The following is a 20496-nucleotide window of genomic DNA, read 5'->3' as shown; positions in this document are numbered from 1 at the left end:
TCCCCAGCCATCCAGCTCACTCTGGGGTGGACCAGGTCTACTCCATTGCCCCATGTACTAGAGTGCCTAATGATGCTTCTCCAGTCCCCTCCTTGCTGGAGTTTGAGGTATGGATGTGCTTGATCTTGTCTCATCATAACAGCTGGCTAGCCAAAGGAGCCAGTGGGCCTTCTCCATTTAGCTATTCAGCAGCTCGTCTGCTAATTTTGCAATCTTAAGAGTAGACCTAGGCTGTGTCTCAGATAGCATCAGTACAGAACATTCCTGTTTTTAGCAGGAGAGCTCCCAGAAGCCCCTAAACTTCCTTCCAATTTTTAAGTGACCCCAAACAGCATTTCCTTGAACCTGGCCCTCCCTTTTCTATCATGGAAATCAGGAAGACAGCATTGCTATGAGATCATTCTCATACTATGTGATCCAGCCACAGTGTTAGTTCATTCCGACTTTCTAAAACACCAAAAAAAAAAAATAATTTAAAAATATCTGAAATGGCAGATACATGTTAGACAGGTGCTTGCAAAAGCAGTGTAAGCAAGTACTGTCACAAAAGAGGCAAATGTCATTCTGGGATTTATTAACAAGTGTCATATGTAAGACATGGGAAATAATTGTTCTGCTCTACTTGGCATTGGTGAGGCCTCAGCTGGAGCACTGTGTCCAGTTTTGGGCACTACACATTAGGAAAAATGTGGACAAATTGTAGAGACCCCAGAGAAGAGCAACAAAAAATGATAAAGTGTTTAGAAGCATGATCTATGCAGAAAGGTTGAAAGAACTGGCCATGTTTAGACTAGAGAAGAAAATGTTAAGGGAGGACTTAATAACAGTCTTCAAATATGTAATAGGTTGTTATAATAAGGATAGTGATCAAGTTTCCTCCATATCCACCAAGGGTCAGACAAGAAGTAATCAGCTTAGTTTGCAGAAAAGGAGATTTAGACTGGATATTAGCAAAAAGCTTTCTAGCTATAAGGATAATTAAGTAGGGAATATGTTACCTAGGAGGGTTGTTGAATCCCCATCATTGGAGGTTTTTAAGTAGATGAACACCTGTCATGGACAGTGCCTAGATATATTTAATCCTTCCTCAGTGTAGGAGGAAGGGCTAGATGACCTCATGAGGTCACTTTGAGCCCTACATTTCTCTGATTCTATGCACAGTAGGATGGAGAGAGGGGAAATGGAGCCTGTCCAGGCTTCTCCCTCACCCAGTAACCCAAGAACTCTCCAGATGTAGAATTGTGTAAGAGAGATACTCCCTAATTTTGGGGTCACCAGGACTAATGGTGTCTCCCCACCCTCCAGCCACCTGTCCTCTGAGAAAGAAACTGCAGGAAGGAACCAGCCAGAGAATGAATCTGGCAGAGCACCTGCAGAAGCAGTTTAAACAGGGATCCAAAACACTGATAATATTTTCCACAGCTTTGACTGGACTTTCTCTGACCTGTGCTGACCAGCCTTTTGCTCCAGTCATCTCCTCCTCTTCTCACTGTCTCTTCACTTCAACCTCACGCCACATCTGCCTCTCATGTTCCTTCTTCCCCTCACCTTTCTCCCTTCTCTTATCTTCCCATTTAGCACATATATCATTAACCACCACCACCATCCCCCCCACACACACTCACCCAAAAATATGGAATGAACTTGATTGGGTGTGAGATATCCATTTCCCTGTGCCTGTCTTGTCCATGCAGGGTATGCTGCACTTCGAGCTGGAGGTATGAATTCCAGCTCAAGGAGATAAACCCACACTAGCTCTGATCAAGCTACCACAATAAAAATAGCGTAGCCATGAGAGTGCAAGTGGCTAGTGTTGCCTGATTCTTTAGTGGTTATTGATTATTATTGATTTCCAATTAATTCTGATTTAAAGAGCTGGGGGACTGTAGCGTTCTGGTCCCAGAGTCAGGCACAACAGAATCAAGGTTCAACATCTGGTTGGGAATCCCAATGTGCACAACAGAGACACTCACACTAAGGTCAGAGCAAAACTTTAACCACTTTTATTAGCACAATTAGTAAAGACAGAAAAGCTTCAAACCACATAAAAAGATAGCAAAAATTCAGACTTAAGGTAATATCCTGCACCCATTCTTCACCTATATATTCATATATTCATAACCTTCCTTGGGAATTTTGTGGTAAGAGACAAAGGTCCAGCCCTGTCCCTGACGTGCCAAACTTGTCCGATGGTCCAGATCTCCCTCTTACATGGTGGTCTGGCCTCTGGCTATAGAGCCTAGAGGCGGTCACGAATATTCATTCAAATGCCCAGCCTCCCTTGTCCATATGTAATTTCCTCACCTTAATAATGTTGGGGTATCTTTATCCTGTAGGTTAGTATATTAATGATTTCAACTATTTATCATCTACGTCAATTCATTGCCAAGGCAAGTTCGTAGTTAAACATTTGCTAACATTTTATCCTAAAATATCAAAACCTAGTATCAATTCAATGTTCTTGTGGTTACCTGGTATAAACTTCCCCTTTAAACACACCTTTCCCAGTTCCCCAAAACTCAGGGTGATCTGTGCCAGAGTTCACAGGTTTCAAAGCCTTATGCTAAGTGTTTAAGCTAATGTCTTACAGGATACAGGCCTGTAGATTCCTTTGTGTAACTTCTGAGTAAAATAAAATGCTAAAGCTAGCTCCACAGGCTATACTAGCCACCCCAGGTATGTACCTAGCATCTTGGATGGATACATAGTTGGTGCAGCTAGTCCCTCCCATCGCTCAGAAACACTGGGGCTACACTTGAAATAGCTTGGGTATGCCTCCTCAAGCTAGAATTTACACCTACAGTTTGAAGTGTAGACTCTGCAAGCTCTTCAGGGCAGGGCACCAAAGTCTGACTGAATTCAGACACCTTGTTCAGAAGGTAGGCCTAGTTTGCTGCAAAGTACACAGGGCCTTATTAATAATGAATGCAATGCTACCATATTAGCTAAGGAGCTGCTCTGCAGCTCCAAAGGCATGGGGAGGATTCCTACCGCTCCATTCCCCAAGCAGCAGAGTGTGCACTGTTGTCCTGAATTTGGGTGTCAGAGGTTGAGAATGAGCTGCCCGTTTGGCACCACCTGCTCTGAATCTAAGCCACTCTTCAAACCTGAAGGTAGGCAGTGTTATTCAGCACTTTGGGCAAGGAGACAGGAGCAATGGATTCTGTTCCGGGGTTGGCCGCTGACCTGCTACATGACCTTGGGAAAGTCACATCATCTCTCTGTATCTCAGTTTCCTAGTCTGTAAAATGAGGGTAATAAAATGTATCCTCCTTTGTAAAGGCACTTGAAAATCAACACATAAGAGATACGTGATTATTATTATGTATATGCACTGAAGCTGTACATTTGTTGAGGAATATATAGTGTCTGTTAAGTGTCTGTACGGTCACCTGATAGGATCAAAAGAAATGGACCCTCTGACATATGCACGGGAACTAGAGATGCAGGGGGTGCTGCAGCACCCCCAGGTTTTATGCAGAGCTCTGCTTCCATCCCCGCATGCGGGGTTCCAGCCCCACACCCGGGGCTTCGCTTCTGGCCCCCCACGCGGGGTCTGGCTGCCAGCCCCACATGCAGGCTCCCGGCTCCATGCCCAGGGCTCCTCTGCTGCTGGCCCCGCATCCGCCCCCAGCTGTGGGCCCAGCATTGGCCCCTTTACTCCTGTCTGGGTCCCCACCTCTCAGAGACACGGCCCTGCTCCCAGCCCTAGCTCTGTGGGGAGGAGGCAGACAGGGGTAAGAGAGCTGGCTATCAGCACCCCCATGCTTAAAAAAGTGTTCCAGAGCCACTGTCCTCTGACTATTAATTATTATTATTACTAGCAATATTTTCATAGTGCCAAGGAGCCCTAGTTATAGATCATTGTTCTAGGTACTGTCCAAAGGCAGAACAAAAAGATGGTCCCTGCCCCAAGGATCTTACAATCTACACATAAGACAAGAGAGAATCAATGGAGACAGATAGATGGGGGAACACAAAGAAACAATGAGGCAAATGGGTATGAGCTCTCAGAAATATCAGCCTTAAATGCTTTCACCTTAATGTGTTCCCTTTGATAGACTGTTCCATGTCCCAGCAACATTTTGATCAAGCCACACTCTTCCTAATCTAAGCCCTATGGACAGAAACTCCAGAGAGCAAAGAGCTCTTCACTCTGTCTGTTGGTGAAAAGTGCAGGTGGGGGAGTGCTCTCATAGAAGAGCTTCATTTGCACCCACAATTCCTCTAGTGACACTTGGGAAGTGTGATGGGGTATGTACCCTACACAGACCCGGAAAGGATTAACCTGGGCCTGAGAGGCCAACCATCCAACCTGGAGATTGGGCCAAGCATAATTGATAAAGAAGCCCAGATAGGGAGGAGTGGGTGGTTACTATAAAGAAAGACGTTTAAAGCAGAAGGGGACTGCTGGGAGAGAGTCTGCAGTCACTCTCTGGGAATACAGAGATTGTGAGGGGGAAACCAGGCGGTGGGAAAGTTAGCCCTGAGACCTTTGCATCAGTGGAGAAGGCTGGCAAGCAGCCAAGAGAGATGAAGCAACCACTGGGAGTGGAGCAGGCTCCAGTGGTAAAAAAGGGAGAAAGGTTAGCTGGGAGAAGGCCTAAGAACAGTCATAGTTACAAGAAGCCCAAGGAAACGGAAGCAAGTAGTCTGAAGGAGCAGACCTTGGTGACTGATTATAGGATCCCTGGGATGGAACCCTACTGTAGTGGGAGGGCCTGGGTTCCCCTATCAGGCACTGCAGAAGGTGGCATTGCGATGTCCTGTTCCTTTAAATATTTGGGTGCTCTGCACTTGTCCTTCCCAGTGCTGAGCCTCACTTCAGTTTCGATTTCTTGTTTGCTGCCAGAACAAGGAAGCCATCACAGCAGGCATGCGTTTAAATCAGCTCCCCCACACTCCCCCACCCCGCCATGTCTGTGTCCTCTGCTGAGGCCAAAGATAATGGACATGAAGCCAGAGAAGGAGACAAGGATTACAGAGCCCTGAGAGAAAGGTGTGAGGATAACAGGGCCCAGGGGTGGAGCTGAAGGCCTTGTTATGAGGGCATTGGGTTTATCTGTAGGACTTTGTTACCTGGGAAGGGGTGGTCTTAAATTGTGACCTGGCCAGAGGGTCAAATCACAGGAAGAGATGGACCACTGGAGGATCAGAGCGGCCATCAGCAAGGTGGGTAATGAGCTCTCAGAGAACCTCTGGACGGGGAAAAGAGCTCTTATCCTGTGGCAAAGAGCTCATTTCCAAGCAACCAGGATTCTGCTAAAGGGTCCTAAATCAAGAAGTTTTGACAAAACCATATTCTGTCAGAATCTGCAGTTCTGTCAAAATTGAAACAATTTGCAAAACTGGGTGGATTTCACCAGAGTTTTGTTTCAAAATAAAACTGGGGGGGAAAGTTCTGACCTTTCTGCAGTTCTGAAATGTTCCGTTTTGACACTCTCAGAATGAAATATTTTGATGTTTTTTGTTTTGAAATGACAGTTGATCTCTACCAAAATACAGTCAGTTAACAATGCCACTTACAAACATTTACTTTCAAATACTGTGGGAGTTTTTGCTGATTAATATTGTTCATGTATGTAACCATATTGAGAAATTATACCATATACAGTGTTGACTTGGACCCCACTGACTTCAATGGAAATAAGGGAATTTGGCTCATGATCATAAGACGATGAGCCAATTTATGAAACAGCACTTTCCAGGAGGTAGTATGTATTACCCCTTAGATTGCACATGTAGATAGGACAATCTCTTATGATCAATTAGCAGTAAACAAGGGGTATAGTCCACACTCATTCTGGGCATGAATTACCTCTGATAAAATATAAAAAAAATTGTTGAGAGGCTTTCTAGGGGTTTTCAGTGTCATAGATCTTGAGCGTTATAGCTAGGAAGGTTAGTTCAGCTGCATCAGTTTTAAATATGAATCCTTTAATCTAAGGCAGTAACCAGCAGGTGTGCCCCTAGAAGTTCTTTGCATGGTATGCACCACTGAATTACTCTCACTTGAACTTAGCATGGTGTCTACATATTCACTTTTTTAGCTTACATTTAGCAGCAAAACAGACAACTAATAAAAATAAAATGTCAGTAAGTGGCATTGCGACCCAATCATGGGGGTGCAGCACTGCTCGGGTTTGGCCCAGCAGCCCCTTCCTGAGGGGTGCAAACAGAGCTGAGTTCTGCTCTTAGAGGCACATGGCTCCCATTGAAGTTCATGAAGGTGAGTCTGAGCACAGCTGGGAGCTAAATCACTAAGAGTATGTGTGTCATTTGTGTGGGGATACTAATTGATTTTCCTAGATTATAATTGGCTGATATTCTTTTGTTGAAGAACTGAAAGTTTTTTCTATCAAAATTATGAAAACTCGAGCTCTGTGCATTTGAGTGAGGTCTTGCTACATCATTTGCTCTAACGTAGCATTCACATTCTTCACATCACATGACCTTTTCAAGAACTGTGGTTTTTTTCTAGGCTCTTGATAGTGGCAGAGAGACCCCATTTTAGAACACTACAGGCCACACATGGCTCTTTGGGCATCTGTACTTTTTATTCAAATATTTATATCATAACTGAGTTATTCTGCCTATTTGCAAATAAAATGTAACATTATAGTTTTAAGGCAGTCCATATACATTATAACTTAAAATTCAACTTTGCATAACTTTAAAGGGACATGACTCTATTTGTATATTACTATACCTTGTTAGAAGTCCTGTGCCAAGCCATGGTTGCAGAAATTTGTATAGATAGGATTTTTCCATGTGCTTTGAACTGCTTAGAATAACCTACCAAAAGAAGAAAAGATGGAGGGGAAATCTCTCGTTAGATGAAGTTAGTAAAATTGTTTACTCATTCTATTTTGCAAGAGGACATTTGCAAGGTATGGCCAAAACTATGACACACATGACTCAGTCAATAAAGCTAGTCTGAAAACTTTGACAGAACCATTTTCTGTTCAAAACTGCAGTTCCATCACAATTGAAATGCTTCAGAAAATCATGTGGATTTCATTGAAATATTATTCTGGAGGGGAAAATGTATTAAACAAGTTCTGACAATGTCTTGTTTTGACATTTTGGAGAGTAATATTTCAGTTTTTCATTTTGAAATGATTATTATAGTACAAAATTTAAAAAATTGGACGTGAACATATATTGTAATATCAGTTAAAAGGTCAGAGGAATGAAATGTTAGTCCCGTTTTTTGGCTGGATTGTCATTAATGTAACTGCAAAATTGCAAGAGTGGCTTCTAGTGCAGGCAGGGGAGTAGCTCAGGGTGCAGTCAGGGGGGTAGCTAGGGGTTGTGTGCGAGGAGGGCTCCCCTACAGTCTCTGTTCCCTGAGAGCAAAGCGGGCTGGGAGCAAAGGAGCTTCAACCCCTGCACCACCACCAGCAGGCAATGAGGGAACACCGCAGCTGCCTGCTTCATGGCACCAGCCAGAGCAGCAGCTGTCCCCTATTGCCCAGCTCCGGCTTCCCGCCTCCGACCTGGCCAGGCGACAAGGACAGAAGGAGGTGTGTGGCGGGGGTGAAGCTGCCCCAGGACTGCCCTGCTCTTGCAGTGTAGTTTCGGGGGGGGGGGGGGGGGAGAGGGAGGGGCAACACCCCTTTGCCTCCCAACTCTACCCAGAGGCTCAGGGCTTCTGCCCCATGGGGAGCACCAGGGCATGGAGCTCTGGGATTCAGCCCCGCTGCTCCTGGCTTCAGCCCCGTAGGGGGCACTGGGGATCAAGGCTTCAACCCCTCAGGTCCTGGCTTCAGACCTGCGGGATGTGCTGAGGCTCTGACTCTGGGTTTTAGCCATGGGGCAGCACAGCCCTCTTGAAAGGGTTCACAGACCCCCTGTTGAGAACCGCTGAGATAGACTGTCCAATATCAAGTCCTGTAGAGAGATTTCTTTGTATTCTTTGCACTTTATTAAATAAATGCTATAACATTTATCTCACCCATATATCACTTGCTAATAAGAAAAACTGTACCATGAAGATGATAGCACTACACTAATGTCTGAAAACTAGTGGATCCTTAACACAGTATCTGCATTCAGAACCTGTTATGTTGATCATGCAAAGTGAAGTTCAAGGTTTTCCACAGTCCAAAACTTGGATAAACATTTCCTCTCACTTAGTCGAGAATCACAGAAGTATTTTCAATCAATGTAAAGGCACAGAACAAGAATTTCTGCATTTATCTCCGAGCAGACTACAAACCATTCAGGGCTAGACTGCACTATTTGCACGCTGCCATAGTAAAGGGGATTGGTACTCACACCCCTGCAGTGAGAACACCAAGGGTATTGTGTCACAGTTGGACTGACAGGGAGTGATTTGTGTCATCCCTTTAGCTCATGCAACATACTCCTGGGAGGAGCATCTGGCATGCAGTCCCTGTGCTCCCCTACGTGCCTATGTAACACCGACAGACCCCGCTCGGCGGCAGGTGGGATCAAATCTGAGACCTTTGGAGCTTACTGTATGAGCTTCTACTGCATGAGCTAAAAGCCATACAACTCTTAGCTAAGGCTGTAGAGCAGACTCATTTTAGCTCTCTCTTTAAGTGGTCTTGGTGCCACTACATGGGATGGAGCACCACACCCAGGAGGTGTGTGGGTTACATACTTCCCCTAGCTGAGGAAGTGCATCCCAAATGTCAGATACTTCCCAGTTGAAATCCTGGACAAGCCCCCACTTGTAACACTGACAGACCCCAGTAATAAATCTCTCTCTTTAAGTGATCTCGGTGCCACTAGATGGGAGGTTTGTGGGTTACACCCACGAGGTGTGTGGGTTACACTTAGAGTTATAATGCCCCTGTGTAAAAGGGAGCAGGGAGACCAGCATGAAGCCTAGGCTCTAGGGCCATCAAGAAGTTTTGAAGACTGGTGTCAGTAGTGAATGGCCAGCTATTTTCAATCTTTTCTGTAAATTCTGGAGATAAAGCAACTTAAAATTTCAAATTAGGGAATAACTATAATGATTAATTAAATCCCTGGATGTGCCCATATTTGCTCACTCAAGTGAAGAGAAAACAGGGTTTAATTTAAAAAAAAATGAAACAAGATTATATCAGTATTGCAATTTACATTTTAGGGGTCCTGTTGTCCACTGATGTGTAGGTAAGCTTCAGTTGTCATCAGCGGCACATACAGTGCACATAGAAATAAAGGGGAAAGAGAGACCCATTCATGGCAAAAACTTCAAATAAAGTTGAAAAAATAATCAGTCATTTCTTAAATTTTTATACTGAAATTTTCCTTGGCAATTTGCTCTTTATATTGAAACTTTATTAGCACTGGTTCACAAATTGTTGCCCTTGAACCTTGAAATTACATCAGTTCAAATATTTTGACGTTCCTGATTTATAAATTACACTGAGGGAATGTAAAATTTCTGACATGTTTTGTGCTACAATTGCATGACTTATACAAACAGATTTATTAAAAATGAGATCAGAATACTCACCTCAACAGTATCTGGATGATATAAAAACAGAAAAGGCAATGGTCCAAACCAAAGTTTTAACAGTGGTTGATTCCTGAAATCATTATAGTATTGCATCATTTGTTTAAAGAAATCTGGAAAAGAAAATCTGTTTGAATGGGCCCAAACCAGGACTTCTGTGATTAACTGATTATAAATTCACTGTAGCATTATATTTGTTACTGTAACAAAGCTGGTTTGTTTTGCACTTATTTATTATTTTGATTACCGTAGCACTTAGGGATCCAAACAGAAATCATGGCCTTAATCTGAAAAGCACTCTACAGACACAAAGAAAGAGCCACCCTCCTCCCCTGCTTGCAATCTACTAGGGTGCCCAGATGTCCCGATTTTATAGGGACAGTCCCAATTTTTGGATCTTTTTCTTATATAGGCTCCTATTACCCCCCCCCCCCCCCACACACACACACACACACACCCTGTTCCAATTTTTCACTGTCTGGTCACCCTAATCTAAACAGAAAGGATATATCCTTTTCAGTATCCAGAAAGATAATGGAGCAAATATTTAAGCAATCAGTTTGCAGACACCTAAAAGATAAGAAGGTTATAAGTAACAGTCAGCATGGATTTGTCAAGAACAAATCATGTCAAACCAACTTAACTGCTTTCTTTCAGAGTAACGAGTCTTGTGGATGGGGGGAAGTTATAAGGTGGGTGCTTAACTGGTTAGAAAACTGTTCCTAGAGAGTAGTTATCAGTGGTTCATAGTCAAGCTGGAACAGCATATCAAGTGAGGTCCTGCAAGGATAGTTCTGGGTCCAGTTCTGTTCCATATCTTTATCAATGATTTAGATAACCGCATAGAGAGTACACTTACAAAGTTTGTGGATGATAGCAAGCTGGGAGGGGTTGCAAGTGCTTTGGAGGATAGGATTCAAATTCAAAATAATCTTGACAAACTGGAGAAATGGTCTGAAGTAAATAGGATGAAATTCAATCAGGACAAATGCAGAGTACTCGATTCAGGAAGGAAGAATCAGTTGAACACATACAAAATGGGAAATGACTGCCTAGGAAAGAGTACTGCAGAAAGGGATCTAGGGGTCATAGTAGATCACAAGCTAAATGTGAGTCAACACTGTAAAGAAAAAAATCATTCTGGGCTGCACTAGCAAAAGTGCTATAAGCAAGACAAAAAGTAATTATTCTGCTCTACTCCACACTGATTAGGCCTTAACTGGAGTATCGTGTCCAGTTCTGGGCACCACATTTCAGGAAAGATGTGGACAAATTGGAGCTAATAGACCCCATCCTGAGGAACTCTGCCCAGAGACGTAAACAAATAAGTGATCAGAAATGGGCACCATGGTCACAATCACAAAGAATGTTCCCATTCCAACCTCCTCCTCCTCCTCAACTGATAAATAGCCATTTTGGTCGGGGCTAGGAGGAGACCCCAAGACTTTGTGGGGGCCACAAATAGGATGTGAATAAATTTTTAAAAAGAGTGGAATAGTCCAGCCAAAACCTCAACAAGAGAAGGAGGCAGAAAAGGGGCTTCAAGCTGCAGATATGCACGCACCATGGTCTCCCTCTGCCACCCCAGTAGAGGACTGTCACTGTGAGGCGAGCAAACATTGATTTATTAGAAGGCGGGTTGTCCAGCACCAGTTTGTCATGGCAGGCGTGCATTGTTTTATTTGAGGAGTGGGGACCAGCATTAATAGATTGGGCATGGGGCCTTATATTAACAGATTGCCGTGCTGTGTACAGTGGTGGCAGCATTAGCTGGAGGCTCAGAGTTCAGCCAACAGTAGACCAGTGTCTTCAGACCCAAGAAGTGAGATATACTGAATCATCATGGGAGCCAGCAAGGGTGGGTTTGCAGCTCAGTGTACCACTATACTGTAGCTTGCAGAGTAGGTATAGTCCTTGAGCTAGTAGGTGGTGGGTGTTTTCAAGCCCAACCCTGATCTATAAAATATACTGGGTGGTGCACAGTCAAATAAAATCAGAAACAATATATTTTCATATTATCATAATTTAAACAAATAGTTGCCAAGACTAAATTACAACTTTGGATTGCACAGGATCAGACAGGGATGTTACTGGGTGTAGCCAGGGAATTGAGGTCCTATGACTCCTGTTAAAGAGGGTGTATGCTCCCTGACAGTGCAATGGCTGTACAAAAAAGCCCTCTGTGCAAAGTATCAGTTTCAGGGTAATTGCATCTGTATCGCCCCCTTTGTGGTAAATTTCAAGCTCGCCCAGTCAGGTCTCAGGACCTTCGCTGTCACCTCTCTCTGGGTAGGGATCCGTGGCCCACTCCATTCTGACCAGGGGCTTTAAGGTTGCACAGCTCCCTGCCTCACACTGTGATGTTCAAAGAAATCCAGTCTGCCTAACAGCCAGTGCCTTTTTCTCCAAGGGCTATGAACAATGTATTCCCAGCAGGTACAAGTTATCATACAGCTCTTTCGAAGCAAGCACTTTTATTCCTAAGGAAAAAGCATTATAGAGAAAACAAAAAAAAATAAAGTTCCTATATGCATGCCAGAAGCTTGCCAGTGGTCATGCATTAGTCTTATGGGGCCCTAGTAGGCCAGAGTCTTTCCAACCCTTCTGCAAGGGTTGGTGGCCCTCCTTGGAAAGAAGGTGCAGTCTGTTTGCTGTATCAGAAAAAAGGTCCTTTGTCAGTTCAAGTTCATCCTTTTATACCAAAAGACTTTTCTTTGTACCCTAATCTCTGGAAAACCCAACTGCAAACCAGTATATGAAAACCACTCCAGAGGGTGGCACCTCTTTAGAGTTGTTTAGTCTCAGTGTTTCACCTTAATCACCTCCTTCTGATCTAGTTTCTGAAGGAGCAATGGTAAACCTCCCTTGTAGAGTAGAATACAATCATACATACGATTCCTGGCCCACAGTGATACATAAACTTAATACAATTCATCCCCCCAAATATACTACATGTGGTTACATTATCTGTCATAAAGAAAAGGAGGACTTGTGGCATTCGATGAAGTGAGCTGTAGCTCATGAAAGCTTATGCTCAAATAAATTGGTTAGTCTCTAACGTGCCACAAGTACTCCTTTTCTTTTTGCGGATACAGACTAACACAGCTGCTACTCTGAAACCTGTCATTATCTGTCATGTCTCCCCTAGAAATAAATGGGTGTCCCTAGGGTTTCCAACCGACATCCTAAGGGCACTCATGGAGAATTTTCTTCCATTACCTTTCATAATTTCACATTTTAACTATTCGTATAATAAATATTCTAACAATCGAGCACACATCATTCAAAATTTCATATAGAGTCGTTTGACAAATGTCCTGTGTAATATCTCTCTTTCGGCCTGTAGAGGGTTGTCAATCACCTTCTCTTACCCTTGTCATTCCAATATTTTTGGGTGTGAGTTTGATACCCTGGTGCTCCCACACCCATCTCCCATCTGGCTCCTAGGGAATGTGTGTGGTGCCCTTTTGGCTGCCCTGAAGATGGGTGAAGTTTCCTCATCCCCCTTTGGTATATTCCATGAAGCATGTTTTTGGACAAAATGGAGAAAGAAGGCAGGGCTGGCTCCCTGGAAAGCAAATCTTAACCATTATTTTAACAGTGGAAGGTGGCAGGGGAGGGCAAAGGAAATTCTTCAAACCTCCCCCATAGCCAAATTCTTTTCTCTGAGCCTCAGAGACTGAAGCATGAGGACCTAAAATTTGACCTAATTTCAGCAAGGGGAATGAGTATTGATTCCCATACACTGAGTCAAGGTGAGCATCAGTTCTTCCCCAACCAGATTCTAGGTCCTTTACATTTTCACAGAAAACCAGGTAGCTTCCTACCTTACACTGTTGATAGCCCTTGGAGAGAAAGCAAAGCACAGGCACTAGCCTTTATGCACATTGGCTTGCTGAAGATATCAGTGTAAGGAAGGGAGCTCTATAGCCTTAAAACCTCCAGTCAGAAGGAAATGGGATAAGGGACCCTGCCCAGACACAGGTGATGGCTGCAGACCTGAGACCTAACTGGGAACTCCTGAAGTGGACCAGACCATAGTGGGTGACCGAGTAGGGAGGGAGGGAAGTACAGGTGCAGTTACCCTCAAACTGACACAGAGTAGTTGTGATAATCAGGGTAAGTAACTGAATCAACCGGCTGCATGGAATGTCATTGTGTATAAACAGACTGTCATGTCAAGTAAGCTCTTTTATGAAAGCTTGTAACATTCTGAATTTGGTGGTCATTATGAATAGCGCTCTGTGACTTCTTGTGACCTCTGTGACTTCTGCAGCAGCCAGTGTGGCTGTCCCCAGGGCTCAGGCAGCCCTGGGGACAGCCACACCGGACGCTGCTGGAGCAGTCCCAGCCCTGGGGCCGTACGCACCAGCCATTGCTTTGGCGGCCCTGGGCAGCTGGCCCTGGAGACCACCTGAGCAGCAGTCCCAAGGGCAGTGGGAGCCGCCACAGCTTGGTGGCTCCTGGAAGTGGTCCCGGGTGGGCCAGAGCAGTCACTGGCCCCCGAGGCTCCCTCCCCCCAGCATCTGGGGCCAGGGGCTCACACACTCCTTCCATAGCTGGTGCTGTGGGCACCCCCCCCCCCCCATGGAACCCTTCGTCCCATAGGATTAAATCAGGAGTATTTATGGTGTAACTCATGGACAGGTCACAGGCTGTGATTTTTTGTTTCTTGCCCATGACCTATCCATGACTTTTACTAAAAATACCTATGATTAAATCGTAGCCTTAATGATAAGATATGTATACAGATTGTGGTTATGAATTTGTGGATTTGTATAGCTATAAAATGTGTTCATAATTTGTGCTACAACATTCAGCTCCACCTCACAACAGGGAGGTGATCAGCCAGGCAAAAAGGGGCTGCCTTCCCCACAAGATGAGACTGGCTCCAAACACTTCGCATCCTACAAGTCAGGAAGAGACATCGGATGGGCCATTAAAATGAATGGGGACACACTGAAACAACTTGAAACTGAAAAGAAAACCCCAGTCTTGAGAAATTAAGAAAGGAGGGAATTTCCCGCACCATGAATCACCATAGTCTGAGAAAAAGAAGAAGAAAAAAACCCTGAAAACCCTATTAAAAGGAAAGGGGTTTGAAGGGAAGGCTATTCAGAAACTAGGCAGCATCAAAGTAGGATGCTGTCCATGAAACACTGGATCCCATCTACAACAGAAGCATGCTGGGCAAGTGTTTAGAAACAGTACGTAACTTGTACTAGAAAAGGTAATTTGTCTAATATAGAAGTGTAAAGGCTGAAGTTGAAGCTTTATGTTTATTTTCTGTGTAACTTGTATGCATTTGCTCTGCCTTACTATGTCATCTTTGAATCTGTGATTTTGCTATTAAATAAAGCTTTTGTTATTTTTTGCCGCAAGCAGGTCTCTGCTGTGCAAACTATATAGAATGCGTGTCCAAAGTGATCTGATCACTGGGGGAAGGTTTCACTCCTTCGGAGTTGACAAACCAGAGAGGAAAAGACCAAGTGTCTGGTAGTCAAGACTGGAAGGGGCTGTTGAGGTCACCCTACAAGGAGTAACTAGGCTGGCAGAAGCCAGAGTGAAATCTTTATGGCCGTAGGCTGGCTACTGGTGTCAGGGCTCTGAGCCATAATAGCATAGCATTAAGGCACCCACAGTTACAATGCAGGCAGTGATAGAACCCCTTATGGTCTGAGTGATCCCCAAAACCTTACAGTACTCCTGTGAAAACTTTTGAAAAGTCTTTCAAAAACAATTTGCATTGTGGAAACTTCTCGCACTCTGGTTCAGATCCTACTCCCATTCAAGTCAGCAAGAAAGACTGCCTTCTTATGGGAGTAGTTTGGGGCCCACAGAACTTGGAGTTATATTAATCCTGGTTCTGGCAATGCACATGTGTGTCCATTTGGAGAGTCACTATCCTAAGTGTGTGCAAGTATCTGGCCTACAGTATTGTCTTCCACATCACGACCACCACCCACCTGCATCGAAGTTAAAGAAATTAAATTACCCTTAAAAAAGAAAGAAATTAAATAATTATTTTCTTGATTCCACTAGAGGTTACAAAGCAAGTATTACTTCTCTGAAAGATCACTTTTGTTAAACAATTAGAGCTATAGAACACTGCACAAACAAAAATGCATATTTGCACAGCTAAAAAATTCACAGACATCACAAGCATATTGATATTTTCACAATCTCATTGTGCAGAGAGTGGCACAGTACCTTCAGGTCCCTACAAAATATTACATAATAATAATTGTGGGTGTATGAAAAAAAGCTCATGGGAGAAAAGGAACTAGCACCAGGCCTGATTAGTCTTGAAAACCCCACAAGTGTAATGAATGGTCTCATGATACTGCACGTCTGCCTGTACAAGTTTTGAGGTAAACCCTGCATACAGTTCCAGAGTTAACATAAGAACGGCCATACTGGGTCAGACCAAAGGTCCATCTAGCCCAGTATCCTGTCTTCTGACAGTGCCCAATGCCAGGTGCCCCAGAGGGAATGAACAGAACAGGTAATCCTCAAGCGATCCATCCCGTCACCCATTCCCAGCTTCTGTTTGTTTGCAAACAACTCTTATGCCTATGAGGGAAGCAACTAAATTTGTAATTATCCAACAATTTAGTATGACTCCTTTGTTTTTGCAAGAGATTCAAAGACATGTATCTAGGCAGTTGTTTTTAAGCATATAAACCGAGAAAGTAGATGTTTCAGGTCTCTCTCATTTTAATTGTTTTACTGACCTGACTGTCCATTTGACAAACCATCTCTGCTGTATATCTTAATTTGTACTGGTGATATGGGCCATTATATATATTTAAACCTTAAATGTGTGGAAAGGTCGCCTCTGAAAAAAGTTAACTTCTTGAACACCCAAAACAAAAAATAACAAATAAATTAGGGAAAACTTGACAAAGATCAAAATAAAACATTTGTCCACAGTTAAGAGCTTATTTACATATTCTAATAATAAGCTCCTTAGAAATAGGGATAAACAGGAGCAACACGCTGAACCATAAAGAGGTGTCAGAGGTTTCTGGGGGAGGCTTGGTTGGTAGAAGTAGAGTCTCGGTAATGCGGCCTGTCTGTTTTGCCTGGATCTAGAAATGCAGCAGGATGCTGAGTAATGAACTGTTTTGTTTTTGTCTGCAGCTTGGAAAAAATCCTTTAACCTAAGACCAGCTCGCTCCTACTCTGTTATTCTACAACACCAACACCACCACCACTTAGTGATGGGACCAGTCCAGCTCCACGGCTGCAAATCAGCTCCTATTTCTACAGCCCCTGGAAATCGCCAGCCACTTCCCGAGCACTTTACTAATGTCTACACCGCTGTACGCCCTGTTGCCGGGGCTGATCCCCAGGGCATTGCGGTCACCCGGGAGAGAGGGTGCCGCAGGCAGCAGCTCCAGGAGGGAAGAGGGGTTTGCAGGCACCCCCCGCTACGTGTCTGGGCGGCCGTTACCTTCCCCTTTGCGCTCGAAGAGCAGAGCATTTCCCAGCAGCGGGTAACAGGGGCTGAGCCCCGGAATCGGCTTCAGCGCCTTCCACTTCCCCAGGTAACCCGGCAGCAGGCGGCACGTGAAGGCTGCCAGCAGCGTGAAGAGCAGAGTGACGGCTCCAGCCCCCCAGTAGAGCAGCCGGTCCCCCTCCTGGGGCAGCTGCAGAGCCCCCATCGCTGCCCCGACCCGGCCGCTGGGCGCGCACTGAGCCACAGTCCTGGGGTGCTGCACCGGGAGTAGAACCCGGAGGCGGGCTCCAGCCGAGGGAAGTGGAGCCCAGGGGCGTGGCCCGCTGCAGTGGGGGGAGAGGCCCAGGAACAAAGGAGTGGGAGGGCAGGAGGGATCCCCAGAGGCTGCCTGAGGAGGGGGCAGAGCAGCGAAGGCATAGGTGTTGGAACTAGAGGTGCTGGGGGAGCTGCCGCACCCCCTGGCTTAAAGTGGTTTCCATCACATACAGAGTTTACAGTTTGGTTCAATGGCTCTCAGCACCCCCACTTTACAATTTGCTCCAGGTGCCACACATACCCTTGCCCAACATCGGACTGCCCCCCACTTCCCTGATTTCCTATGGCCAGAGCCCCCTCAGACCTGCTACGCCCAGTGCCCCCTCCGCAGACCCTGCCACAAATGCACAGCGCCCTGCACACCACCAGTCCTACCCAGCACCCCCTTGCCCACAGCCCCACCACAACTGCCCAGCGCCCCACACAGAGCCCCCACTCCCCAGTGCTCCAACACACAGATCTTCCCCGCTCCCTCACCGCCCAGCACCCCACCCCATGTCTCCCAGAGACACACTCCCCCATGCCCTGCCTCCTGGCCACACGCATCAGCCCTGATGGGAGGCAACTGTGTCTGGCAGGATGAGCTGCCAGTGCAGCCAGGGCTGGTTCCGGGGTGAACAATCACTCCGGTCCCCCGAGAGTGGCATGTTCAGCCAGACCAGGGCCTGCCCCAGCCAGCCTCCTTCAGGAGCCACTTGCCTGGAAGGGCCCAGCCATGTCCCCCACACTGCCCCCCATCAACTGGCTGAGACTGGCCAGTTTTCTGCACCAGTCCCAGGTGGCTCAGCTCAGGTGGTGGGAAGCAGAGACTGCACAGACCCAGAGGTGCACTGGGGCCTGGCCAGGGGGCAGAGAGAATCATAGAAGACTTAAAAGTTGGAAGAGACCTCAGGAGGTCATCTAGTCCAACCCCTGCTCAAAGCAGGACCAACCCCAACTAAATCATCCCAGCCAGGGCTTTGTCAAGCTTGACCTTAAAAACCTCTAAGGATGGAGATTCCACCATCTCCCTAGGTAACCCATTCCAGTGCTTCACCACCCTCCTAGTGAAATAGTTTTTTCTAATATCCAACCAAGACCTCCTCCCCTGCAACTTGAGACCATTGCTCCTTGTTCTGTCATCTGCCACCACTGAGAACAGTCAAGCTCCATCCTCTTTGGACCCCCCTTCAGGTAGTTAAAGGCTGATATCAAATCCCCTCTCACTCTTCTCTTCTGCAGACTAAATAAGACCAGTTCCCTCAGCCTCTCATCATGTGCCCCAGTCTGCTGATCATTTTCATTGCCCTCCCCTGGACTCTCCAATTTGTCCACATCCTTTCTGTAGTGGGGGGCCCAAAACTGGACACAGGCCTCATCAGTGACGAACAGAGGGTAATAATCACTTCCCTCAATCTGCTGGCAATGCCCCAACTAATGCAGCCCAATATGCCATTAGCCTTCTTGGCAACAAGGGCACACTTCTGACCTACATCCAGCTTCTCATCCACTGTAATCCCCAGATCGTTTTCTGCAGAACTGCTGCTTAGCTAGTCTGTCCCCAGCCTGGAGCAGTGCATGGGATTCTTCCATTCTAAGTGCAGGGCTCTTAAGTGCAGGACTCTTAAGTGAACTTAAGAGTACACTTAAGAGTGCACTGGGATTCTTCCGTTCTAAGTGCAGGACTCTTAAGTGCAGGACTCTTGTCCTTGCTGAACCTCATCAGATTTCTTTTGGCCCAATCCTCCAATTTGTCTAGGTCACTCTGAACCCTAGCCCTACCCTCCAGCATATATACCTCTCCCCCAAGCTTAATGTCATCTGCAAACTTGCTGAGGGTGCAATCCATCCCATCATCCAGTGATCACTACCCATTGAACCCGAAAATAGAGCCAGCTTTCTATCCACCAGACCCAGGTGCGGCCCGGGGTGGCACAGACATCTGGCCCATGGCATCTGACTTGCAGGACTCGGGATAGGGCAGGGGCAATGGATTCTTCCTAAATGTGCGGGGGCCATAAGGTCCCACCCCCTCCATGGCCCCATCCCTGCCCCATAGTCCTCTTCCTCCTGAGGTCCCACCCAAGCCAGAAGCTGGAGCCAGGCCGGGGAGCCCAGGCTCCTCCACCTGACTGTGCTCCCCAGCCTGGCTCCATCTACACAAGAGCAGCCCCCGGCCCATGTCCCTGGCCCCCCCAACCCAGGGCAGGTGGAGGTCTGTGGCTCTCCACACAGCTCTTACCCCAACCCGGCTCCGGCTTCTGGCCTGGCCTGAGGGTGTTGCCTTGGTGACCAAAGAGGAGAGGCAGAAGACCAGGACTGTGGCAAAAAGTGGGAGGGCCATTGCCCCTTGGCCCCCCTGTTCGGTGCCCCTGTTCTGGGACCCTCTCACCTCACAGAGTCCTAGAGCCCAAGCCTGGGAATTAAACAGCCCCTTAGCCTGTCAGATGGCACAGGCCAGCATTGGGTTCTTAATTTCAGTATAGGCATACCCTTAGGTGCCTGAATCTAACATCTAGGCACCACTGGCATTCATGAAAGGCTGCTGCTTGACCCTTTAGGTGCCCAAAGTCCCTACGTGCCTAAGTTTCTGCTGGTAAAGTCCCCTACATTTCTGTCAGTGGGCATGCGCAAATCTAAGTCCTGACACTATCAAGCTGCTCTTTACATCTAAGCCCTAGTGGGATTCACATACTGATTTCCTCAGCTGGGCCTGATCCAGTAAGCGTGCTCTTTGCACACTCAACCACACAAAAAGGAGCAGAGGAGTATGCTACTTCCCTTACAGTCAGTGCCCTGTCTAAATTTCCTGGAAGGCATGGAAATTATGAAAATGCCCCCAAACTGTGATCTTTTCTTTGTTTTTCCCCTCCTTCCTTAAGAAAAATGGCTACAAAGTCTTTAATACAATAATTATTTTAGCTAGTCAGTTTTAAAGGATGGAAAGAATTTTACAAGTAACTAGTCAAAATTGACTGAGGTTGCTTCTAAATTTCATTCCTTCCTAGAAATTCAGTAGCATTACTTTAAAATCCATGGAAAATCTGTGAAATTCAATATTTTGCCATTTACACTGTCATGAATTTTCTACAAAAAAAAGTATGAAAATCATGATGTATACAAGGCCCTGTTAATTCTGAATAACCGAATAGTTTGAGTACTTGGCTGGGATGTGGAAGACCCAAGTTCAAATCCCCACTCTGCCTGATTTGGGGCAGGGATTTGAAGCCAGGTCTCCTACTTCCCAGGTGAGTGCCCTAACAAGCGG

General features: G+C 45.9%; 1 protein-coding gene across 3 annotated transcripts in view; it reads right to left on the bottom strand.

The window, feature by feature from the left end:
* LOC140910580 (cytochrome P450 4V2-like) overlaps positions 1 to 17198 on the bottom strand; it is a 38463-nt gene extending 21265 nt beyond the window's left edge. For 2 of the 3 annotated variants that reach the window (XM_073341867.1, XM_073341868.1), the window contains exons 1-3: positions 16929 to 17198; positions 9473 to 9585; positions 6710 to 6795 (exon numbers count right to left, since the gene is read on the bottom strand). In XM_073341867.1, coding sequence (XP_073197968.1) covers positions 6710 to 6795; positions 9473 to 9585; positions 16929 to 17139 — 410 coding nt within the window. In that variant the 5' untranslated portion in view covers positions 17140 to 17198. The remainder of the gene's footprint in view (positions 1 to 6709; positions 6796 to 9472; positions 9586 to 16928) is intronic. The other variant, XM_073341869.1, reaches the window with a different exon arrangement.
* Positions 17199 to 20496: the final 3298 nt, after the last annotated feature.

Source organism: Lepidochelys kempii, chromosome 4 (genome assembly GCF_965140265.1).
Source record: "Lepidochelys kempii isolate rLepKem1 chromosome 4, rLepKem1.hap2, whole genome shotgun sequence".
In the NCBI taxonomy this organism is placed as follows: domain Eukaryota; kingdom Metazoa; phylum Chordata; order Testudines; family Cheloniidae; genus Lepidochelys; species Lepidochelys kempii.
The sequence above is the reverse complement of the archived record's forward strand: the minus strand, read 5'-3'. Positions and strand labels throughout refer to the sequence as shown.